The sequence below is a fragment of the Nuphar pumila genome, chromosome 7, assembly GCF_984573655.1.
Source record: "Nuphar pumila chromosome 7, dmNupPumi1.hap1.1, whole genome shotgun sequence".
Taxonomy (NCBI): Eukaryota; Viridiplantae; Streptophyta; class Magnoliopsida; order Nymphaeales; family Nymphaeaceae; genus Nuphar; species Nuphar pumila.
The window spans coordinates 14921324-14948411 of record NC_143255.1 but is presented as its reverse complement, the minus strand read 5'-3'; the positions used below and the strand labels follow the sequence as shown (position 1 = coordinate 14948411).

Genomic DNA, 27088 nt, shown 5'->3' with positions numbered 1-27088 from the left:
CCATATTACCGGCCCAAACATGATTGTTTGAGCCATTAAGCTTAAACCTAAGAGAGAAATGAGTTTTTTTCGCCCATTAGAGAGGAAGGAAGACAAGAGATAATACGTACCTCAAGTATTTTTCGCGTCTTTCTTGATAAAAGAGGCTTCTAAAATATTGCCCGAAGAAGATGATCCACTTCAATCTCAAAAAGCTTAAAGGCACGCTTTTCGAGGTACTCAAATGGAGGAAAATCACAATTCTTCTTCTTCAACGAGGCTTTGATACCATGTAAAAGTATCTTCAACAAGATACTATAATCGATAGAACAATATTCTTGAGAATAAATGTGTGAACATACGCACACCAAGAACACTTGGAACACTTGTGCACAAAACACGAAATCACAAATGTGCAAATGCACTCATAAGATTCATAAACAATAAAAGGTTGGGCAATAATCCAAAAAACCTTCAGAGAATACAAGAGGGAGTGCCCATATTTATGGGGCATTAGGAGACCTTGGAAGGGGCTCCACATAGTCGTTGGAGCCCCTCCAACGGTCACAAATGTGACCGTTGGAGGGGTCCAACGACTAGTGTGTTGGGCCCCTTCCAAGGTGAGTACAGGTGGTTTTATTAAAAGAAAAAAAATAAAGAAAAAGAAAAAGAAAATACAAAACATATTCACGAAAAAGAATGTGTAAAATGCCTAAACTACCCCTAAGAATAAAGATAAAAATATATATATATATATATATATATTATATACCTATATAATAGGTAGATACATATACATATATATAATATATGTATATGTATTAGCTTATATATATAAAATATATATACGAAATTACAAGTTTAATTTACATAATTTAACAGGCCTCGCCTATGCGATCGATCCTACACAAAACAACAATCAGGGGTGAACACATCACAATTGTACTGGGTAATTTGACCAACAAAAAGTAAATTCATGGCAAGAAATGAGACTAAGAAAACTTCAGGAACATTGAGTTTTTCACCAAGATTGGAATAAAAGGTGACTAAACCAACTTTAGAGACTTTAATAAGAGATCCATTTGTAGGGTAAAAGACACTACAACATGATTTGCAATTGGTTAATATAAGTAAATTGATGGCAAGAAATGAGACTAAGAAAACTTCAGGAACATTGAGTTTTTTACCAGGATTGGAATCAAAGGTGACTAAACCAACTTTATAGACTTTAATAAGAGATCCATTTGTAGGGTAAAATACACTACAACATGATTTGCAATTGGTTAATATAGATTCATTAGCAGTCATATGGCATGATGCTCTTGAGTCCATTAACCAGTCAAAACTAATACTAGGGATACCTGCGAAGGTACAACCAGAGGTACCTGAAGGAGTCACTACAACTAAGGAGGTGGATAAGGAGAGAAGCTGCTGAATTTGCTGTTGTAACTGGTCTAGCCTTGAGTGTACGGAAGATTGTGCATCCTATATAGTCGAAAGTACCAACTAAGCACCGACTAGTCTACCTAATCGGCCTGACCGCAACTAAAACACCTAGGTTTTTGCAATTCCTAGGTGGATACCTTAAAAGGTACCAATTTTGCCGAATAGGCACTGACTAGGTGCAAGGGCAGTTTAGTCATTTATGCTTATTTTCATATATTATGTTATTTTTATATATATAATTAGATATATATATGTGTGTGTGTGTGTTTGTATGATTTGTTCTTTGAAATTATGAAAACATGCTTAGTTAATTATATATATTGGTTATGTTTTATATATATATATATGTTTGCTTTTGTTTTTTTTTTTCTATAAAACGGTGAAAGAATGCACAGTTAATTTTAGTTATGTATATTTGTGAAATCTTGTCATACCCTATGAATATGAACCAATATGAGAATTGCGTTGGGGTGTTCCCTACTGAGCGACGCACTGTACTCTATAGGCCCGGTGGTAGTGATAAATGGGCAAGGGTTGCTAGGTCGTCGCCCGGAAGCGACACGTCACACCGACGCCCGGGTGTGGTGTTAAATAGGCAAGGGTTACCTCACTTTGTTGGACGGGTGGGGGTAAAGAAGTTAGTCCAAGACCATAAAATTAGGTTAGCCACTTGGAACATAGGGTCTTTAACTGGTAAGTTGGTAGAGTTAGTAGATGTTATGTGTAGGAGAAATATTGATATTTTATGTCTACAAGAGACCAAATGGGTAGGTGAGAAGGCAAAAGTGATAGAACCTTGGGGATATAAGATTTGGTATACAAGAATAAATAGAAATAGGAATGGAGTAGGGATTGTTATGAGTCGTGAGTTTATAAATAATATAGTTGAGGTTCGTAGGAAGGGTGATAGGATTTTACTTATTAAATTAGTATTAGATACGGATATTATTAATATTATTAGTGTTTATGCACCTCAAGTAGGTTTAGATGATTCCATTAAGCATCAATTTTGGGAAGATTTAGATGGAGCAGTACAAGGGATATCTTATAGAGAAAAGCTTTTCATCGGCGGTGACCTTAATGGACATGTAGGCATTAGTAGGGATGAATTTAAGAGTATCCATAGAGGCTATGGTATAGGAGAAAGAAACAAAAGTGGAGAAAGGATTTTAGATTTTGGTTTGTCCTATGATATGATCTTAGCCAACACTTGGTTTAGAAAGAGGGAGTCTCACCTAGTAACATTTAAAAGTGGGGTTCATACGAGTCAGATAGATTTTTTCCTACTTAGAAAGAGAGATAGGGGTTGTTGCATCGATTGTAAGGTTATATCAGGAGAAAGTGTAGCTACACAACATAGAGTCTTAATTTTAGATCTTAGAATTAGACAATGCCGCAATAGGGATAGACATAGGATAGATCCTAGAATTAAGTGGTGGGCACTGAAAGGAGCTAAACAAGGAATGTTTGTAAAGCAGGTAGTTAAGGAAGCTAATTGGTGTCTCGAGGAGGATTCAGAATCAATGTGGAATAAGATAGCGGGTGGCATGAGAAAGGTGGCTAAGGAGGTATTGGGTGAGTCTAAAGGCGGTGCACCGCTTGGTAAGGATACATCATGGTGGAACGAGGATGTCAAATTAGCTATTAAGGTTAAAAGAGAGTGTTATAAAAATCTAAGTAAGAGTCGTGATAATGAGAATTTGAAGAAGTATATGATAGCAAAGAAGGAAGCTAAAAAAATAGTTCGAAACGCGAGGGATAAGGTATATAAGGAGGTTTATGACAAGTTGGATACCAAAGAGGGCGAGAAGGATATTTATAGGCTTGCAAAGATGAGAGATAGGAAATCGAGGGATCTGGGTATGGTTAGATGTATCAAAGATGAAATAGAAAGGGTTTTAGTCAAAGATGAGGAGATTAAGGAGAGATGGAAAGATTATTTTGATAAGCTATTTAATGGAAGTCATGCTCAGGATCTTGGTTTCATGAGATGAATCGTGACTTCATGCGCAAGATTCAAAAGAAAGAAATTGCAGAGGCTTTAAAGAAAATGAAATCAAGAAGGGCAGTTGGCCCAGATGGTATACCTATCGAGGCTTGAAAATGCTTGGAAGAGAAAGATTTAGAATGGTTGACAAATCTTTTTAACAAGATTTGGCGGACAAATAAGATGCCTAATAAGTGGAGGAAGAGTACTTTGGTGCTTCTATATAAGAATAAGGGTGATATACAAGATTGCACAAACTATCGTGGTATAAAACTCATGAGTCATACTATGAAACTTTGGGAGAGGGTGATTGAGTATAGGTTGAGGAAGGTTGTCATGATATCGGAGAATCAATTTGGTTTTATGCCTGGAAGATCAACTATGGAAGCTATACATCTTCTTAGACAACTTATTGAGAGAAATAGAGAGAGGAACAAAGATTTGCATATGGTTTTTATTGATTTGGAGAAGACATACGATAGAGTACCTAGGAACGTTCTCTGGTGGACAATGATGAAGAAAGGTGTTTCTCTCAAGTACATTAGTATAATTAAGGATATGTATGAAGGAGTAGTAACCAATGTCCGCACTTGTGGAGGGGTGACAACCAATTTTCCTATAGCGGTTGGGTTACATCAAGGATCTGCTTTAAGCCCTTTCCTATTTGCTATAGTGATGGATGAGCTTACGAGATCAATTCAAGAAAATGTGTCGTTGTGTATGTTGTTTGCTGATGATATTGTTTTGATTGATGAGTCTAGAGCTGAGGTTAATGCTAAGTTAGAATTATGGAGACAGACATTGGAAGCAAAAGGTTTTAAGTTGAGTAAGAGTAAGACAGTGTATATGGAATGTCGGTTTAGTAAGCAACGAAGTAGTGATGGGAGTGTAGTGAAGCTTGGTGAGCAAGAAATACCGGTGGATGATTGTTTCAAATATTTGGGATCTATCATTCAAAAATATGGAGAAATTGATGGAGATGTAAATCATAGGATAAAGGTTGGGTGGATGAAATGGAAAAGTGCAACTAGAGTGTTGTGCGATCGTAGAATGCCATTGCGGTTGAAGGAAAAGTTTTATAGGACGATTATTAGGCCCGTTTTACTATATAGTACAAAATGTTAGGCTGCCAAGAGACATCATATTCAAAAAATGAGTGTAGCTGAGATGCGTATGCTTAGATGGATGTGTGGAAATACAATAAAAGATAAGATTCAGAACGAGGAGAGACGGAAGAAGGTAGGCGTTGCACCCATTAAAAATAAGATGAGAGAGAATCGTTTATGGTGGTTTGGACATATTCGGCGAATGCCTAATGATGCTCCAGTTAGAAGGATAGAGAAATGGGAAAATATATTAGTTAAAAGATGTCGGGGTAGGCCTAGTAAGACTTGGAGGGAAATGATAGGAAGGGATATGAATGCTTTGAACCTCACCGAGGACATGGCATTGGATAGAAATGATTGGAGGAGAAGGATTCATGTGGAAGACCCATAATGATTTTCTTTGTTGGTTCATATCGCCGACCCCAATTGTTTTGGGATGAAGGCGTAGTTGTTGTATATTTGTGAAATCTTGTGGAATTTTGCACTCATGTGATAAAGACATCTTATTACTAAAAGAAGTAAACATATTTATATATATTTTATATACTTTTTATATTTTAATTGGGGTACCTACTAGTCCCGCCTAGTTCTCAACTAGTATTTTTGGGGGTCTACCAACTAGGCACCGCCTACACTTTTGACTACATAGTGCACATCAGAAGTAGAGGGCAATGCAGTTGCCAATTCACTCTTTTCATCGTATTACAACACTGGAAACTAAGGCACTTGCACCCATCCTCTCACTCTTTTTTTTAATACTGGCAATGTCTTCTTCATGTGTCCCATCTCCTTACAGTAGTGGCACCTAACGCAACTCATATCAAACTTGGCTGCCACAAACTTTGCACCACTATAACTACCACCTTGCTGATAGAATTTCATTTGTACCTGCATTAAGAGAGAAAAGAGAGAGAGAGGGAGAGAAAGAGAGAGAGACGAGAAGAGAAATCCAAAGGGGGCAACTGCGACTGTCACGATTTCTGTATATCAGAAATCGTGACCTAATGCTTTGTATAAATACACTTAAGTGTACACAGTGGGTCGGGTCTAGTGAAATATCCGAACCCAAATAAAAAAACACACTTAAAATTATACACTTATACATAAATGGAATGGACTCGGGTCTGGTATAGGATCTAGACCCGAAACACTATACACCTTTTTCACCCCCCCTCAAGTTGGTCATGGTTATGGACCATGCACAACTTGCCTTTGAGTGTCCAAAAACGATCCTTTGTTAACCCTTTCGTAAACAGGTTCGCAACTTGTTTTTCAGTATTGACGAACTCAAGCTCAATCTCTTTTTCTTCAATGTCTCACAAAATGTTGGTCAATCTCAATGTGCTTAGCACGACTGTGATGTACTGGATTGAATGACATGTTAATAGCACTTTGGTTGTCACATAGCAAGGTAGTGTGAGAGATCTTTTCTCCTACTTCAGTCAGTACATGTCTGATCCATGTGACTTCGGCAATAGCAGCAACCATAGATCTATACTCAGCCTCAGTATTTGATCTGGCCATAGCTTTTTGTTTTCTACTGCTCCAAGAGACTAAATTTCTTCAAATGAAGACACAATATCCTGATGTAGATCTTCGTTCATCAGGATCTCCAGCCCGGTCTGCATCACAATATACAGTAAGCCCATGCTCATCTTTGCCATATGACTGTGGTGAGTATGTCAATCCATCTCCAATAGTCCCTTTCACATATCTAAGGATCCTCTTAACAACTTCTATATGTCCAGTACGTGGCGCATGCATAAATTGAGATACTTGATTGACTGCATAAACAATATCAGGTCTAGTGAAGGTGAGATACTGTAATATTCCTATTATGCTTCGATACCTGGTGGGATCATCACACAGATCTCCATCATGGACACTAAGTTTGTGATGCAGGATAGTCGGAGTTCCCAGAGGTTTGTAGTCTTTCATGCCTGCCTTGCGGAGAACATCTACGGTGTATTTGTGCTGAGTGAGTGTCAAGCCATGAGTTTGATTATAAACTTCTACACCAAGAAAATAGCGTAGAGTTCCAAGATCTTTCATTTTGAACCTCTGACCTAGTAAGTCTTTCACTTCTTGGATGTGGACCGCAGAGTTTCCTGTGATAACAATATCATCAACATAAATTAATAACAGAGTGGTCACAGTCTCGCTTCTGAAAAAGAACAATGAGTGGTCCAGCATGGAACGTGAAAATCCATGTTTCTGAATCTCTAGTGAGAAGCTATCAAACCAAGAGCGAGATGCTTGCTTCAGACCATAGATAACTCTCTTTAACTTGCACACATGGGTTTTACAATTTTGTTCTTGATATCCAAGGGGTTCCTCCATATACACTTTCTCCTTCAAGTCCCCATACAAGAAGACATTCTTTACATCAAGCTGACTTAACTTCCACCCATGTTCAATAGCCAGAGAGATAATAATCCAAATTGTGCCCATTCTTACAACTGGATTAAAAGTCTCATCATAGTCTTGCCCTGCTTCTTGAGTGAATCCTTTTGCCACGAGCCTTGCCTTGTATCGCTCAATAGTTCCATCTGGCTTGTACTTTATCTTATAGACCCATTTACATCCGACAACATTTTTGTTAGGCGGTCTGGGAACAACTTCCCAAGTTCCGCATTCATGTAAAGCTTGCATTTCATCATTCATGGCTTCTACCCACTTGGTAGAAGTGGCTGCCTGGTAGTACATAGTGGGCTCATCTTCTTTATTGAGAGCAGTTAAAAACAGCTGAAGATCCAAGGAGAAGTTGTTATAGCTAACCCACCTGTCAATGGGATGTCGTATGCGGCTCGATTTTCTGATCTCAAGAGTGTGAGAAGGGGACAAATTGCTTATTGAAGTATGATCTGAATGGCTTGATGTCATCGGTCTCTGTTTGGAATAGACAATGCCTTTGTATCTGCCAGGCATCTTTTCTGAATTCTGTGGCCCCGACGTCTCAGTGTTTTCAGACATCTCTTCTTCTTGCTGCACGCAATCTGGTGAACATGCTTCGCTGGAGCTAGCAAAAAGTTCTGAACTCAACCAAGGATAATAAACTTCAGTTGGTATATTCGTTGCATCAACTTTGTCATCAAAATTTTGTTCATCAAAGACAACATTTTTTGAGATTCTGATATGTTTGTTGGTGGGATCATAACACCTATATCCTTTGTAGTCATCTGCGTATCCCACAAACCTACACTTCTGGGCCTTGTCTTGAAACTTGTTTCTCAGGGACCGATCAACATGCACGGCAGTGATAATAAGACTTATTTTCCAGAACGACCATCGGCAATTTATTTATCACATGCATGACAGAATGAAAGGCTTCTGTCCATAGGTTGGTGGGAAGATTGTTGTCATGAAGCATACTCATGACACTTTCAACGATATGTCTATGTTTTCGTTCAACAATCCCATTTTGTTGAGGAGTGTGAGGGCAGGACACTCTTCTTCCTATTCCGTTATCTCGAAGAAAAAAAATAAAATCATGGGATGAAAATTCCCCACCTCCATCACATTGGAAAAACTCAATGGACTCAGAAAATTGATTTTTGACCAAGGAAAATAAATTTTGAAACAAAGAGAAGACTTCTGACTTATTTTTAATGAAATATATCCAAGTGTATCGAGAATAGCTATCAACAAAGATTAGATAATATCTGCTTCCAGACCCAGAGACAATTGGGGCGGGTCCCCACACATCAGAACAAATGATCTCAAAAGGTTTTGAAGCTCTCTTATTAATTGAATGGAAAGGCAATACATGACTCTTGCATAAAAGACAACTGTAACATTTATGATTGCTCTCATCCCTTTTAAGACTTTCTTTTGGAATGAGATTATTAGAAACAAGTTTCTCAATAAAATGACTCCCACAATGTCCTAACCTACTATGCCATAAGGATGACTTATTACATTCAGAGATACTAAAAACACTAGCAGAAGAGGATGAACATGACTTTGATGAAGGCTTTGAAATCAGGTGAGAAGGGTGATCATCGCGACATGGAGCTTCTTCAAAGACATACATGTTGCCTCGTCTTTTTCCTTCAGCGAATGTTTCCCTCGTGCGTAGGTCCTTGACCTGCACAGAGAAGGGAGTGAATTCAATTGAAGCATTATTATCATCAATAAGTTTGGAGACAGACAATATTTTTCTTAATGTCAGGGGCATGAAGAACGTCAGAAAGAGTAAGAGTAGAATGTGACATGGGGATGACAATCTTTCCAACATGGGAAACAAGATGGTGTGATCCATCTCCAGTGACAATCTTACTTTTTCCAAAATAAGGAATAAGATTAGAAATTTTACCTGCATCGCCTGTCACATGAGTCGCTGCCCCGGAATCGACAAACCAAGTGCCTTTATCACTCTGCTTCAATTTTAACTCTGACAAGACAGATATCAGCAAATCTTTAATCTCTCCATTGTCTCTGGTACTTGTGAACTTTCTCTTGATTTCTATCTGTGGACTCTTTCCTTTATTCTCTGGATTATGCCAACAATTCGCCTTGATATGTCCCTTTTTCTTACAAAGGAAGCAAGTAGGAATAGATCTTTTTCCCTGCGCATGAGTAAACATGTTTGGAGTGGGAAGTAAACCACGCCCTCCGTGTCCACTTCGCCCTTGTCCTCCTCGTCCCCGTCCTCGTCCTCTACCATAAGTCACTCCTGTAGCAAAAACTTCTTGAGAATTTGAATGATTATGAGTTTCTTCAAAGAATCCCTTCAGAGTCATTTCATACTGGATCAATTTTGCTCGTAACTCGTCAAAGGTAGGAAGAACAGGGAGACACAATAGTGAAGTGTCTATCATATTGTAGTCAGATCCCAATCCACTCAAGGTTTGTTGCACCATGTCATTGTTACTAACGGCACACCCTATAACTGCAAGTTGATCTGTGATGGTCTTCATCTTGTTCAAATATTCCATGATGGTCATGGAATCTTTCCTTAACAACTGAAATTCCTTTTTTAGAAAAACTATTCTTGCTTGAGAAACCTGCGAATACGTTTGAACCAGTCGTTCCTAGAGTTGTAGAGCTGTACATTTGTCAGGAATGGCAAGAAGGATCTCTTGAGACAGGGTGGATGTGATGTATGCAACAACTGATTGGTCCTTTCTTTCCCAATTGAGAAATTCAGCATTTTTGACATACACGATTGAACTCGCCCCTTTATCATCTTTTTCTTCTCTCGGGCTAAATTCTGGTGGAACTGGAGTGGTTCCATCCAGGTGACCTAAGAGACCTTGGTTCCTTATGAAAGGAATAATTTGCCTCTTCCAGATCAAGAAATTTGAGGTATTCAACTTCTCAGAAACAAACTGGTTGAGAAAACTTGAAAAAAGATTTGATTGAGGGTGATAGGGATCCATAGAAAATAAGAATCAACAGACAAAAAAGTTTAACCTTCGCCCAACACCTTTTTTTTTTTGGCTGTCAGAGAATAACAGACTATTAAATTCAGAAAATGGAGAAACTTGGGTTTTTTTGTGCACCGAAAGGGGCTTGCGCGAAAAGGTAATCACTCGTTAAGTATCCCCTTTTTGTTTTTTTTGTTTTTGACAACAAAGGATAATCACAACAAAGGATAATCAAGAATAATAATGCACATCAGAACACAAGGAATCAAAGGGAAGTACTATAGCATCCAAATATGCAAAGAGACTTTGGAAAAGATGGAGTAAAAGAGGATCAAATGATTAACAGAAATAAATTTAATGTTTCACGTGAATCAGTTCACGAGTTCACGTGAAAAGTTGTTAATCCACGATCTGGGAGAAAACCGATGTTTCACGTGAACCAGTTCACATGAAATACAGCCAATCCACGATCTGGATTCACGTGAATAGAGTTCCCGTGAATCACAGATTCACAAAGATGAAACTCACGTGAGATGTGACTACACAAGAAGATTCAAAAAGAGGGACAGAAAAGAGACGAAAGAGAAAGAAAAACAGAAAGAAAGAGAGAAGCGAAAACCTCAAATACTTGATCGTTGTCACGAGCCAGAGTTTTTTTTGCCTCTAGATGGATCTACGCTCTGATACCATGATAGAATTTCATCTGTACCTGCATTAAGAGAGAAAAGAGAGAGAGAGGGAGAGAAAGAGAGAGAGACGAGAAGAGAAATCCAAAGGGGGCAATTGCGGCTGTCACGATTTCTGTATATCAGAAATCGTGACCTAATGCTTTGTATAAATACACTTAAGTGTACACAGTGGGTCGGGTCGGGTCTAGTGAAATATCCGAACCCAGATAAAAACACACACTTAAAATTATACACTTATACATAAATGGAATGGACTCGGGTCTGGTATAGGATCCAGACCCGAAACACTATACACCTTTTTCACTTGCTTAGATGCAACCATAACAGTCACTTGTAGGATAAGACTGAAGAGACTTCATCTTGGTCTCCTCAACAATAAGCTCAAATGAGTGACAGGAGGAAGGACATCTTGTGTATAATCGTACTTCTCATATTGTCAAATTTAAGATGAAACCACATCAGGAATTCTGTCATTCTCATAATCTCCTTAGACTGTGTTTCAGCTTTCATACGGGCCTTGCAATATTTGCACTTATCACATTTTTTGTTGCTCTCAATCAAGGCTAGGGAATTCCATAGTTGTTTAAACTCATAATAGAAATCTTGGATAAATTTGTCTCCTTGCCTCACGGACCTCAAGTTTTGCATTAACTGATACTGTTTTGCCCAGTTTTTTTGTATATAAATCTGCTTTAGCTAACCCCATGAATCATTGGATTCTTGAAACTTAGAGATGTTCATAGCAATCCTTTGCTCTACCGAGCCAAGAATCCACTTCAGTTTGGCATTATTCATTTTTCATTTATTTATCAACGAATCATAATTCAGGTCACCTTTTTTGGGTTTCACACTAGTCCCTTCAAGAAATCCTCCCAATCCCTTCCCATCAATAGCTGCAATGATTAAATCAGACCAGAACCCATAGTTGGTTCCATCGAGCTTCACTGGTGTGAGCTGAACCGGATCTCCCTTCTCCATGCTTCACAACCCGCAACTACAATGTTCAAAATGAAAGCTGCACGAAACCACAAAACACAAGAGATATGCTACCACAAGCCAACTATAAGACAACAATCAAAATAAGGAAGCATGATTTCAATTTGAAAAGCTACACCGAACTGTCAACTCTCAATACAAAACACAGCAGACTTGATCAAACAAGTCTAAATCTGATACTTAAACGAAGTATTTCATCACCCAAATAGACTTAGTACACTGAAACTTCAGCCCTCAAAACAAATCAGTACACCCGATAGCCAACATATCTTTAAACACAAAATGACGTCAAACAGAACCACCAAAAACTTAACAGATCTTCACAAAAACCTAATATCTCAGCACAACATCCCTATTCACAGCTTTCATTAAGACAAAAATAGTTGACTATGGCCCCTATAGCTATGTTACCAAAATACCCCTCTAGAATAAACATATGTACAAGATAATGAGGCTAGCACACACATTTGTAATATAATCCTTACATTCCTTAATTCTCTGATTTTGCTTCATTGTTCGCCTTCAAATCTTCCTCCTCCTGGACCTTCTTTTTCTTCCTCCTGTCTTCCACTTCAGAATTTTTGTTGGACGCTTTTAATTTGCAAGGGAACCCCTCCGCAGAGGGTTTCAGCATCTTTAAATTCAAGGGTTTGGCGGAGATCTGTCCAGATGCAGCGGCTTTTGACTGTGAAGCCTTCCGGGTCTTGGGCGGAGGTTCAATCTCATCGCCTTTCGTCATCTTCCTCTTCCAACGACGGCAATAATGATTTGGGTGAAGGAGAAGCGCTTGATTTGAAACCATGGCTTGGGTTTGAGGACCGGCTCTGCGATGGAGAGGTGTTCCTTCCCTCGTCTTTTTCTTCTTTGGCTTAGGTGCTTACACAAGTCGAACCAAGCCGATCACCCTTTGCTCGTGCTCGGCTTAGTTTTTGTTAGCGAGCTGCTCATGGCTCGGTTCGCCAGCTACATGAACCGAACACGAACAAATTTGTGGTGAGCCCGCAGCTTGTTTCCCAACCCTAACCATGTGCACGTGCACTTCGTGAGAGAGAGAGGTTAAATAGGTTAGTTTAGTTGAATCCATACTTTCAAACTTGACTACTAGTAGAACTTCATGGTTGTAAATAAAGATCAATATAAGAACCTGCCCACAATAATTTGCATATTGAGTGTTAGACAGTCTTGAAGATATGAAATGTGCTAACACATTGTGCCTAGAGATGTTTGTAGTAAATATATACAGAAGTTTCGATAAGGCTAATAACATGGAAAAATTGCATAAAAAGCCTGCTACGGGTTACTGTCCCGAGTTTCATGAGTCCTACAACTGCTTGACATGGTCAATGCATCAGTTACAAAAGAAATTTCAGATGCAGTCTAGTTGAAGTCTGAAAGACTACATCAACAGCTCACTCTTCTACTTGCGATGCTTAAAAGCCTCAAGTCATTGGTCCATGAAAAATTCAAGGCATCAAATTGCTTGAACACATGCCAAGTCATCAACATGTTTCTCTCGTTGAATCCTTTGTATCTGTGCATCAAGCTAAAACCATACTATATGTTAGTTATTCCACTGGTAAATAGGACAATATTCTAAGTTGGTACAACATTTTTATCAACTAACAATTTTCAGGAATGTGCTCTTTTTTTGTTGCATAAGGCATTGAAGGAACCAGGTGAATGAAGAAGAGTCCAAGAACAAAGCTTCTTTGTGTTATGTTGATGGAGCCAGGTTCTACAATTCTGAGCTTTTCTATGAAAATCAAGCCAAACCATCCCATAATTAGAGAAAATTCATGTTAAATGTGAGGTGTCTATGAAAGTTCATTAGAAACTATTCATTTTCTGATTGCCAGCATGGGTGGTCTACTCTTGAACCTTAGCCTTGTGGACAAAAGTCAAAATAATGCACTAGGCTGCAAATTTGAACAGATTCTTTAAGATTGGAAGAATGAGGAATCATATAGGAATCTCATGACATCCATTTAGTTCAAAAGTTTGTGCACACTGAGTTTAATATCATACGAGGGTACAACAGGACAATGTGGCTTATTGCTTTGATCTTTGCTTGAGAAACTTTTGCACAATCTGCAGAAACAGAGTACAGATACATCTATGAATGGTTTCAAGTTTGACTAGAACTTATCTAATTCATACTATAGTTAGGACCAAGGTTTTAAAACCCGTGACTCGGAACTCGACTCGTTCTTTATTGACTCGTGACTCGGCGGGTCAACTCGGTGACTCGGACCGGGTTTTGTTAACTTTTGATTTTAAAAGAAAAACCATATATAATTTGTCTCAAACCATGTTTTTGAGTAAACATATAGTCTCCAAATGTCTGTAAGAATATAAAAACTGCAAAGAGCTATAGAGGTTTGCTTGAATTTGATATCTATACAAGCACTTTGACTAATTCATGACTTGAATTAGAGGATGTGGTCACCATGAGTTCAGTCTGCTACTACCTACGGTTCCTAAAATGACCAATCATATATGCTAGCTTGTTTTAAAAGTTTCAATTCCCTCTCTAACAAATCCATAAATGTAAAATAGGGATATATGTGCATATTGAAAGTTTACAGAATGCCCAATATCAACATAAATAAGCATTTATATATTAATGGCACAACTATAAAAAGACTACTAATATTTGAATTTGTACAATGCTTGTTCACATAACAAATGGATAATGAAACCTAAATGTGACTTCCTATAGGCACATTTGACCCTCCATATATAGCGAGAATCATTTCTTTAAAAGATTTTGCTAGAAGCCTAGAATAAGTTGATAGCACAGGGTGAACAATAGTTCGAACTTCGAACAACATGGCGATTTTATTCTATGGATTTAAATGATTTTTATTTTCATTTTTATACAAAATCTGGTGGTAACCCTTGTTAAAATATATGTACTTATATATTTCGAAACTGTAATTTGAAACTCAAAAATATAAATTTCAAACATCCCAAAACTCGCCCGAGTCAAGCCGAGTCATGCCGAGTCAAGCCCGAGTTTTGGCAAACCGAGTTTGCCTTGCCGGGTTGACTCGCTGGAGGGGCGAGCCGAGCCGAGTCAGCGGAGTCAACGAGTTGACTCGACGAGTTTTAAAACACTGGTTAGGACCAAGGTTGTACATATCATATCTTATCTTACAATACAGTAATGCATATCATTACTATATGTGATACACACTCGTATCACGATATGAGTGTGTATCGTATGATGCAGCGAGGTATTGGCCTTCACGTACACTTGAATGTTGGAAAGAAGAGCACGACTCCACGTCGTGCGATGTGCAGAAAAATTCCAATGAATAACCACCGAAAATGATGGTATAGGTTCTTTTTATTTCAATGAAAGTTCAATCTGAACAATGGGATCAATCTTAATGAAAAGGGAAACAAATATCGACAATGCAACGGGAGCAAGAATCAAATAGCAAAGCTGCTGAAAGGGCAAAAAAAAAAGCAAATAAAAACAAAGGCTGCAGTAATCTCCCATTATCTCTTTGTGTCCTCATGCAGCCCTAAAAGAGGGTATTAATAGGGCGTGACTGGATCTGGGCCTCGGGTCCAGTCCTTGGACCCGAGGCAACTCGTCGCTGCTGATGGATCGGGGCGCTGTCAATGTGCGGTGCTGCCTCCATCCTTGGCTCGCCTTGAGTAAGTGCGCAGGGGCACCACGTCCTTGCATCGGGGCACCAGGCTCGTGATCGGATCCATTATCTGGGTCCGATCGTCTATCCCATTGATGCTGAGATCCTTGGACACGCCCGGGTCACTCGGTGCAGACCGGACCTGGTCCTGCTCTGCATCAGTTTTGTAACACACTAAAAAAAGGGCCGAATTGTAATTGTTTTTAGGTTTTAAAGACTTTTGGAGAGCAGACTCCCTCATTTATGTAGAGGCCATTAGAGGGGTATCCACACACCCTAGGAGTCGTGAGAGCGATTTGGAGAACGATTCGTGCGCAAGGGAGAGGGATTTTGTGGTTTGCTCTAGTAAGAGTGCATTTCTACCATTTTTCCACTCAAGAAAATTGATTAAGATAAAAAATATCTATTATAAGTAAAATTACAAAACTATCTTCCAATTTTTTTTTGCCTCGGGCTCCATAATCTTCTAACAAAAATGACATCAGATGATCCGGTATGACAATCAGGCACTCAATGAGTGAAAACCTATGTCACAGGGACTCAACATAGAGGCCGCCGCACCCGGTGCAGTCAATGTGACCCTGGGTGCAGTCAACCCACACCCAGGGTTATTTTTGTCCAAAATAGTTACACTAAAAAAAATTAAATTATTTAAAGTTTTGTCATACAAAGCTTTGAAAGTTTAAAAAGTTGTGCATTATATGTTTTGATCCATGTACATTCTTTTACTGGTTTTAAAAAGTTTTGTCATAAAAAGTTGAGCCATTACATTCCTTTATACTTTTATAGAGCTTTGTCATAAATGCATTAATAGAAAAAGTGAAAACTGCATTAGAATGAATTTCTATATTAAATGGGGAGAACCGAGTAGGTCCAATTTTGTATTAAATGTACTTTTGTATTAAATGGGGAGAATCGAGTAGGTCAAGCTTTTGTATTAAATGCATTAATAAAAAAGTAAAACTGCATTGGAATGGACTTTTGTATTAAATGTATATAAATCCAAATATGATTAAGCTATACTCGATTAAAAATTTGATTAAGCAATACTTCTAAATTTTTTATTGTTTCTGGTGAAAAACAAATTTTTTTATTGAGAGGTTTTTTTTGGATAAGTTATATATATACATATATTAGAATATTAAAAAATGTATATATATATATATATATATATATATATATATATACACCTTCCCGCACCCAAGTTTTTTTAAAGTGCTGCATCACCGCACCCGCACCTATGTGACAATGGTGGAAACCGATTAAAAATTGAGTGCAACTATTACCATAATATTTTTATTTATGTAATATGAAAGTATGAGTCTTGTGGCATGTTCTTAATTGCAAAATATTTAATATTTTGCATTTTTCTTGTTAGTTAGTTCATGTTTGATGATGGATTATGTAGCTCAGAGAGACATAATTGCCTCATATGTGATTTTATGGTTGTATTTTGTGCAATTCATTGTTTCATGTGTTATGATTTTTTTTTTGAATTTTTGTTTTTTTTTCTGATTTTCATGTTTTTTCTAGAATTTTTGGAAAAATTGTATTAAAAAATTATGATTTTTTACAATACATTATGATATGATACGTATCTTATTTTGGGCCCGACCGATACGGGTAACAATACGATACTTACAACCTTGGTTAGGACTATAGTTAGATGCATTTAGATTCTTTTAAGTAGGAAAAGTTAAAGGTAAGTTGAGGATTCCTAGAAATTAGAGTGAGTGAGAAAAGAAGAAATTTGTTTTTGAGAAGAAGAAAAGAAGAAATTTGTGAGTCCCATGTACTTTCACCTTTTTAGATTTGACCTTTTTTGGAAAAGTAAAACAATTGGATAGAATAGTAATTTTGTTGGAAATGCCATCCAAACATGTTAATCATGGACCTGAGTGGAATGCTCCTTTTAGTCATCTACTTTCTTCTGCATTGGCCTATTCAGCTTGATCCATATTAAAAAGGATCCTTCTGATCTGTGAGTTTATCCATTTTTACAGTATGGCTTGTGCTTTTGGTTGCCTTTTCAGCTTTTGCGATCAATATTTCATCACCTCATTTCATTGTATTAAATTTTGCAGTGTTTATCCACTGGCCCACTGGAGTTCAGTTGTTATGAGTGAAATGTTTGTTCTATTATTGCTTTCTATTTTCTGCAGAATCTGAAATAATATCTTCTTTAAGCATTAAGTTACCATTGGTTACCTGATCTTGAATGTAATACTATTGGCAGGTCCCAAAGCTGTTGCTGCATAGGCTTTTCCCCAATGTTCGCTTCTCTATATGGATAGATGGAAAGCTAAAGCTTGTTGTAGATCCTTTCCAAATTCTTGAGCGGTTTTATTCTATCCAGTGCTTTATTTTATATTTCATTAGTGTGCATGTGTGTCTGCGCACACAGTTAAGAATCAAAGCTCCAAAAATAAAGTGTTTTTTGGCTTTTTTCTTGTGAAAGAATAAAATCTCACATTATTGCATTTATGGGGTCTAATGGTGTGAACCAGAGCCCACTCCTACTATGTTTGCATGCAAAAATGCAGCTAAGGTTATGTTTGTGCCGACAACAGCTTTCAAATATGTTTTTCTGACATGCTCTTTTCTTTCTTTTTTTCATAGATTCTTGTGGAGAACAAAAGCCACTTTTGCAATATCTAGGCATTATAGACGCTTTGATGTTTTTGAGGAAGCAGCGGCTAACAAAGCTGCGGGAAAGTATGACAATGCCTCCATTGATGCGCAGATTGAATTCTATAAGGAGGAGGGGCTGACTCCATATTCTTCTGCCAAGCTTCCTATTACTAGTGGTAAGCTTGATTTTTCTTGCATGTTTTTTTTGCTTTGTCTTGCATTGCTGAAAAGCTAAATTGTGCATATCAATATGTTGCTTGTCAGATGTCCCCGAAGGATGTGTAATCATAAGAGAACATATTCCCATTACAAACCTCTTCACTTGTCTGTGGTTCAATGAGGTTGACCGATTCACCTCTAGGGACCAGCTAAGCTTTTCCACCGTAAGAGACAAGATTATGTCCAAGGTGAATTGGAGCATCACCATGTTCTTGGACTGTGAGAGACGCAATTTTGTCATCCAGGTACACTTTTTTCATGAACAGGTTATAGATAGATTGATTACTATTGGTGCATGCCTGTTTTAAGTCACGCCAATTTTGAGTGCCACCACATTGACCAGTGATTAGGTTTCATTTGTTAATGAACTCAAGTTTTTGATTTGAGGACTCCATTTTTTGGGGGGTTGATGTTAATTAGTTTCACTTCACTAATGAAGTTGATGATCTCCAACTTGAAATTGGACAAGTTGCCAAAGACGTCACCAGTGATTGATGTTGGTTTCATTGGAGGAAATCAAGCTTGTCAGAGTGATTTGTTCTGATCTCAACGAGTCCTGAGACACATCTAATCTTTACACGATATCTGCCTAATTGGTCAAGTCTGTATTGATATTGTTTTTTCAGCCATTTTCATCAAAATTGCTGAACCTATTTGATGTCCTGACTAAGCCGCTTTCAAGGCAAAACTCATGAGTTTTTTGGAGTAAGGTTTATGGTAGCATCACATTTCACAAAGTTTGTGGTAACCTGCATTGGTGACATCATTTTCTTTAGGATATACTGATTGTTTAAGATTTTTCTGGATGTTTTTATCGCCTTCTCACTGTCTAAACTAAACTTTTTAGATCTGTTGCTGAACTTGTTGTCTGAGCATTGATTAATTGGTGATTGAAGAAAGACAACATGATAGTGGCTACCTAGTAATGTTGCAAATAATGTCAATACTTCGTTTACAAGAAATTATCTGCTGTTTATAAATCTTGTTGCAGGCATACCATAGAGATGTGTTAGAGCAGAAGAACTCGATGAGAGCTGCAGCTGCACAACAGTCGCTGGTCACAACTCGTGGCACACATGTTAACCTACCGGGACCACCAATAGTGCAGCTTGTCACTGATGTGAGAAGTCCAGCTAGGAAGTTTCCAGTGAAGCGTACCAGAGAGAGGAAACCAGGCTCACGGCGTCACCGATCTAGAACTGCTGGCATTAAGGAAACCAATTTTTCTTAAATTTATTATTTTTTCAGCCTGATTTTTTTTACAAATCATTCATTGTTTAGCAACAAGGACCTGGGCAGCTAAGCGAGTTAACTGGAGGCCATGAAGAGCAGAGCTTCCCATCAGGAAATCTCAATATGTATTATTTTTTCTTATTGTTGTAAATATTTGTTTTTTTGGAAAATAAAACTAACATATGAGCTGCTGCCTTACCTCCCAAGGTTTGCCTCTGGTTCTCACTGGCTTTTTTGATTCTTTAGATGTCCACAAGTATGTAAAATTCTGGAATTTTTAAACATTGAACATTTTGTATCCAAAAGCAAATTTATATTGCTATTCGTTAATTTTGCTGTTCTGCAGCTTCTGTTTTGGAGTTCATTCCTGGGCGCAACACCGAATGGACGGCAGAAGATGCTGTATTTTGTGTGTTTCGGTTGGTGGTTTGTGACATTAAACCCAATTTGATTCAATGGATCAAATATCAAATTCGATTAGCTGTGTGTGCGTGTGTGTGCACGTTTGAGAGAGAGAGAGAGAGAGAGAGAGAGAGAGAGAGAGAGAGAGAGAGAGAGAGAGAGAGAGACTCTGTTTGGAAACTAGTAGCTGGGATGGGAAGTGGCAGCTGCCAAATCCTGGATTTGGCAGCTACCACCTCCTAGAGGTGGTAGATGTCAATTTCATGCTTTAGTGTAAATACAATGTCGCTTTCCATCCAAAATGCATTAACTCCCATCCCTGCTACCAGTTTCCAAACAGCCACCAGGTAGTAGTTTGACCAACTTTTTGCCAAATGCATTAACGGTTCCTATATTTCAAACAGGCCCTAAATTTATTTGCAAATGATTAGCATTTTCCTTGCAGTTTGAAATGCAAGTAAACCGCTTATTTCAGATGTAAATAAATCAACCTAAAAAAAACTCTCTATGAAACTTGATTGTGCAAGCAGCTGCGCTTTTGAGTTGTTGCATACTTTAGACAGTGTGTCATAGATCTCGGTATTGAGAAAATCTCAGTGATAAAATCTTGGGATAATCCAAAAACTCTGTTTTCTCAGGTAAAAACTGGTTACATTAAATATGTGAAAATATATATATTTTTTACTGCATTGAAAGTGGTGGAAATTGTTCGGGGCTGGAGAGGCCTGTTAGTACCCAAAAAGCTCAATCCAAGCCCCACCTGGATTCTTGTCTGGTTCAAGCTGGGATCAGGTCTGATCAGGTCGGGCCATTTAAGCCCGACTAGCTAATGGGGTTGGGCCAATCCAGGCCCAGGTCTGGTCTGTTCAGCTAGTTGGGCCTGACTCTTATTGGACTTGGGCTGCATTAGTCCGACTTGTTTCAGGCTGGGTACCTGAAAGCCCTCCCTATGGGTACCCAGCCTGATGCCCACCGCTATGCATTGGTATTGTGATTGCAAAATTAACAAGCCTACATGAAGCTATCTGAACCAAACATTGGTTGTTCATGCTCGAGCTTGCCAAGCCTGTTTTTCGCAAGTTTGAACAACGTTCTTTATGAGCCGAACATGAGCCGAGCCCCGAGCGGCTCATCCTGTTTCCCGGCCTAGCCTTCGCAACTACTTTCTGTCAAGTTCATTTCCTTATGTATGGCACTCCTGAAATTAACAAAAAAATTAGTGAATGCAGATTTGGGGGCAAAACTTAAAAAGTTTTTCACTAGAAAAATATATTTTTTCACAAATAAGCTAGTTGTGACCTCAAGTTTGGCTCGGCTTAACACAAGAAGCGAGCTGAGCTTGAACATCTTTTATTTGGTTCGTTCAGCTTGTTTACCAGCCCAAGCTAGGACTCTGCACCAATTCATAATTGTCAATTGCAAGCAATTTCCATTCTCATTTACTACAAAAAAAGAGTAATTACAAATATCCTATAAGAATAGTTCATTCGAACATAAAAAGTGCCTGAATTGACAAAAAAAGTGCCTTTCAAGGGGTCCAAAAATTCCCAACATACAAATATCCTAAATATCCTACAAAATATCCTAAAAAAAAGTAATTGCCTGAATTGACAAAAAAAAGTGCCTTTGAAGGGGTCCAAAAGTTCCCAACATACAAAATTGCAGTAAGGTCTGGAAACCTAAAAATCCCTATCTACTGCTGGCTGGTGCTTGGCTTGTGTTCAGCTCATAAATAGCTCATTCGAACAAGGCAAACCGAGCACGAACAACAGGTGTTTGGCTGTTGTCAAGTTCGGCTTGAGTAAGCTCATTTAGTAGTAATAGTTACATTGTATATATTGTATCATATAATATAACGTAGAAATATGATAGAAGTATTTGGTTTGCAAGCAATATGTTTAGAGCTAAAATCTTATTGCTTACAACTATGAGACAATGTATTTTTTAGTCATGTTACTTGCATCTTTTAAACAATCTATTTTTCTATAAACAAGCCACCTCGAGCTTGGTTGGTTTAGATCAGGTTCATTATAAGCTCCAACTTGGCTCGACTCACCACAAGAATGAGCCAAGCTTGAACACTTCAAGGACAACTCATTAAACTCGTTTACCAGCCATTTAGTGGCATCCCAAATTGATACTAATGGAGCTTGTAAAAGCCAATGGAAAATCAAATATTTTTGGATTTTATAATTTCCTATTAATAGCAAGATTAGGAAGGTCAATTGTTCAAGGAAGGGCTTTTATTGAAATTTCATTTCTTCTCAATTTTTTTTTTTAAGGATAATCCAAAGAAAAAACCCTTCCATCACCGACGTCACATTGACTGGCCTCTGGTTGGTAAAACCCTTAAGGTCAATCATGCCCACCAAGGAGTTCACCCAGCTTCGACCTTGTGGCACCGAAGCCCTCATGGGATTCTGTAATACCTCACCAAGCCGACCAAGTGGGCTTGAGGCCACTTGGTTCAGCTGGGTAAAAAAAAAAAAATAGAAGAAGAAAGAGAGGGGAGTCCCTTCCCCTCTCCCACGTTAAAAGAATAGTGGGGAGAGGAAGGGCCCCCAATTTATTTCATTAAGAGGTGACCCTTCCTCTCTCCCACGCATGAGGTAGTGAGGGAGAGGGAGGGATCTCCCATTAAAGAGAAGGTTAATGGAAGTGAAACCTCCATTACCCATGGGCCTATAAAAGCCCATGGGTCCCTTCTCTCAAACCCCCATTTTTGTTAGAGAGAGAAGGATAGGGAGAAAGATATTGATAGAAAGGAGATCGTGATCTGGCGCTTCTCTTCTTCTCCTTTTCTATTTCATCATTTAATAGAGTTGATCTCTCTATCTCAACCACAATGCCGGTTCTTGACCAACTTGGCTTGGGTTAACCCAGACCGAGTTAGGCCAAGGAAAGGAGGTGAGACAGAGAGTCAACACTTTCTATCTTAGTTTGTGGTGAGCAGGCCACCAGATTGATCCGGTCTGGGTGAGCTAGACCAAACCTGGTCTAGTGATGGCCAGGATGGAGAGTCGGGGCTTTCTGTCTCGGCCCAGCAATGAAAAAATATATATAAATATGTAGAGGAGGGGGATCATCTCGGTTAGGGTTCTGCCCAGACTGAGTCTAGTCAAGCTAGACCAACTCAGTCTGGGCACGCCCTGATCGAGTCGGGCCAAAAAAGGAAGGGAGATAGAATCAGTTATATGCAGATCGACTCGGTCTGGGTTTACCAGACCGAGTTTGGTCACATTCGGGCGAGACAAAGAGCCCCTGAACTCTCTGTCTCGACCTACAAAATAGACCAACTCGATATGGGTTTCCCAGATCGAGTCTGGTCGTATACAAAGCGAGACAGAGAGCCTTCACTCTTTGTCTCGGTCTGTAGTTAGACCGACTTGGCCTGGGTTCACCCAGACCGGGTTCGGTCAAAGAAGGAATGAGACAGAGAGCAAACTGCCTCTGTCTCGGTTCTAGCAGACCAACTCGGTTTGGATGAAACCAGACCGAGTATGGTCAAAATGGGGTGCAACACTCTCTATCTGGCCTAGGTGGGTTAGGATCAGATTGACTTGGTCTGGATCAGACTGAGACTGGTCTGATGTTCCCGGTCTTGATGGGCAGACTGACTCAGTCTAGGTGGACCCAGATCGAGTCCGATCAAACACGAGAGAGGGACTGAGAGATTTCTCTCTGTGTCTCAGTCCATGAGGACCTTGAACTGACTCAGTCCAGGTCTGAATCAGAATGAGTTAGCCAAGCCCCTCAATCTTGGTGCAAACCCAGATTGGGTATGAACCCAGACCATCTTGGTCTAGGTGCAGTTCGTACTCTGTATGGGTTAAACACACACACACACACACACACACACACACACACACACACACACACACACACATATATATATATATATATATATAGTGAAGAAAATACCAAGATAATAGTTGTCTCGGTTCCCTATTATAGGAAGATGGGTTTGGGTCCTTATTTGGATCAAATCTATATTTATATATGATTTGGGTCCAATTCAAATCCAAATCCATATTGGTGAAAAGACCATTTTACCATTATTTTGCCCAATCAATGAATCAGGAATAACTCTCCACCTTGATATCGGATTCAGGCAGTTTTTGGACTCCTGAACTTCTCTTCTGGAGAGGGATCCATTAATATAAGGTGGGATGACAAACTCTGAGAGTTTAAGATCAGAGTTTGGCAAAGAGAATTAGGAGTATTTTCACAATTTTATATAAGTAGAGACTTTTATGATATTTTTAGTGATTGTTTGGGATTTTTGCTCATTTCATATTAAGATTTGTAGAAAGACTAAGGTTGATCTTTAGTTTAGGATTTGGGCGATTCAATGTAAGTAAACATTTGTAAATAACTCCTTAGATAAAAAAGATACAAGATTGTTCATAAATGCATCTTGTTACGTGATTTCATGTGCTTGATAAGTATGTTTATTATTTCATAGATCGTTTGAATTGTATGCTTAAGAATCTATATTTATAATGCTTTCAATAAGATACATGAGGATTGTGATACATATTATATGTTTATTTTTCGCACTTGATCATGTCATGTAAATGTTAACTGATGATATGACATATATCATGTCTATGCTTGTTGTGGAAATGAGAAAATGGTTGGATACATGTAATATGTTGTGGAAAGTGAAAATGAATGTTAGGCTTTGAGAAAAGAAGTAGAGTTTCAGTGCTCTTAGAAAATAAATTATTTAGCAAATGTCACGCTTATACCTTGGGAGGAGTATTGTAAGTGTCGTGACATATTTGATTGAAAATGTATCTCTGTGATGGATTGTTATTCTTAGAACTGATGCATGTATTTATGATTACATGTTGAACATTAGTTAGTGAATATACATTTGATACTGTATAATATACTAACATAGAAAAAAAATGAATAATGTACATAGGGTAACAACACAAAGATTGATAAAGAACTCTCCTAGGAAGGACATGGTATAAGGTTTTGTTAGAGGTGTGTTGCTTGTTTGTGCCCATAATTTTTGAAGAATTATGAAGTAACCCTTAGGGGTTAAAAACAGAGCCTATTAGACACATGTAGGAGGTAGCAAGAACAACAAACCTTTGGAGCATGTATAGCTCATCGAACACCTTGAGGGCAAGTATACCGCATCGGACACCTTGAGAGCAGGTATAGCCTTTCTGGGTTTTCAGCTAGCTACCGATGAGCATATTAGGCTCTTTGACTTACAACCGAGCAAAGCTACAACCATTGAAAGTTCATAGTCTTGACCGGTTTGGACTATATTGTTTGTAGGTGGTTCATATATCTGGCCAACAATCATAGACTCTAGAGTTGTCTACATGGGTGGCATGCTCTGGAGGCTATTTCTGTAATAGCCGATTAGTATTGAGTGCGACATTGAGAATGTCTACACTAAGAATGAGGATGATTTCAGGAAAGGTAAAGAAAAGGTAAAAAGGGGGGATAAAATATGTAAACATGTGTACTTAGTTAGAGAACTAAACTAAGAGTAGAAGCTTAGAGCTTACTACAGTTGTAACAATCATGTCTTAAATTTGTAAATAGAATCTTATTGAGTTTTAGACGCACCCTCACTTTGTTATAACTGTAGGTTCGAGAAGCGTTGCAGTGATGGCGTAACTTTTGGACTGGCTATTGGTGTACTTGGAAGTACTTTATCTTTATTTTTGTATTTTTTATTTTGTGACTTGTAATCTGAATACCTTAATTTTATGAACATGCATGGTTAGGATGGATATTGAATTAATGTAATTGAACACTATTGAGACCTTGATATAAAAAAATATGGCTTAGTTTTCGAGGTTGTTTTGGTATTTTTTCTCTAAGAATTAATGTCCATGAACCCAGGTTCGAGCACCTCGATTCGGGTCATTATATACTCTTCTCAAAATTCCTGCCAGTAGTAAAAGTGGAAGGAATGACAATTAACGCCCCACAATTTGTCGATGAGATTTCAGGATCTCACGGTGTATGTGAACCATAAGCATCCAATGGTGTTGTGGAAAATGAATACATGGATTTTTCAGAGCTGTGGAAAATTATAAAGGATCCAACAAAAAACAAGATACTATTTCAACAAACATGTACGTAATTACACATTGAAAAATCAAAAGCAAAATTGATTGCTTTTCTAAATTATTAAAAAAGTTTGTACACAGAATTCTGGTTTAGGGTTATGATTTTTGCCAATTACTAGACTTGGCTTTTTACTAAGTATCCAACCCAATGAGTGTTTTATATGTATGTTTAGTAAAAGAACTTTAGAAATTGTACAAATCCAGGTTTAGGTTTTCATTTTCATGAACCGACAAAACCTGAACTCAATAATTTGTTATTTAGGCAAGTATGTGTGCACCCTGATAGGTCGGGTACCCAACCCATTGACAATCTAGAGAGAGAGAGAGAGATCCATAAAATTTTAGAATTTTAAATAGGAAATATTGTTAGTAATGTGAAAAAATTCTATTCCCTGTATTATTAACTTGTGTGATTGATTGTGTTTAACTGCTATGTTTTCAACTTAAATTTGACACAATGACAATTCAGGGATAACTGATAAATAAACTAAGAAAGTTGATTAGTTCGCAACTAAATTAAGTCGTTAATTTTGATTGAATTATTTAACTTGGTGGCTAATTTTCCTGATAAATCATAACTAGCTAAGTGAAATGATAAAACAATAGTCATGAGAGAGTTTTAGCTAAATATGAAATAAATAAAACTATTAATTATTCATTTGGATGGCAAATTAAATTGGTGCCTAGCTAACAATATTAGTAACTTAGTAATTGTTTTTGCTAATTAGGATTTATTAGCATATAATTGTTAGACATTAGGCATTTATTCATTAAATTGTGAGTAATTAGTGATGGTTTGCTAATTAACAAGTATATAATGTAAATTATGCTTAAGGTATTAAGTGAATTTCTAACTTTGATTTATAAACATAATTATTTTAAAAATATGACCTAAGATGTAAATGACTAACAAATAATAAAAATAAACAAAAATAAAAATGTTAGTATCCTCGTGGGTTTGGACCCATATCAGTTCTGGAATTGGACCCAAACCAGTTGGATATCCTAAGAGGTAGCCTAAGAGAATTCAAATTTTGATGGGAAGGTGTGGGAACCACACAATGTGGACAACCCATCTCTCCCCCTTCCCAAGCCTTAGGCCCTATTGGAGGGTCATAAGCTTGTCTTTGAAGGAAAGATAAGGGGTATGACATGGGGGGTTTACCTTTTTCTCTTCTTTTCATTTTGGTGAAAGAAGGAAGAAGGGTCTTAGAAGTTGGAAAAGGAGGTTGGTGTTGACTCTTGTCAACCCTTTAACCTCTCCCAAC

The 27088-nt window shown here is 38.0% G+C and overlaps 1 protein-coding gene across 2 annotated transcripts in view; it reads left to right on the top strand.

Annotated features, from left to right (window-relative positions):
- The window catches only part of LOC149831238 (putative hexosyltransferase MUCI70), a 55588-nt gene extending 35929 nt beyond the window's left edge, over window positions 1–19659 (top strand). For both annotated transcript variants that reach the window (XM_090013761.1, XM_090013763.1), the window contains 4 exons: window positions 17468–17571; window positions 17851–18038; window positions 18127–18326; window positions 19073–19659. In XM_090013761.1, coding sequence (XP_089869887.1) covers window positions 17468–17571; window positions 17851–18038; window positions 18127–18326; window positions 19073–19312 — 732 coding nt within the window. In that variant the 3' untranslated portion in view covers window positions 19313–19659. The remainder of the gene's footprint in view (window positions 1–17467; window positions 17572–17850; window positions 18039–18126; window positions 18327–19072) is intronic.
- The last annotated feature ends 7429 nt before the right edge of the window (window positions 19660–27088 follow it).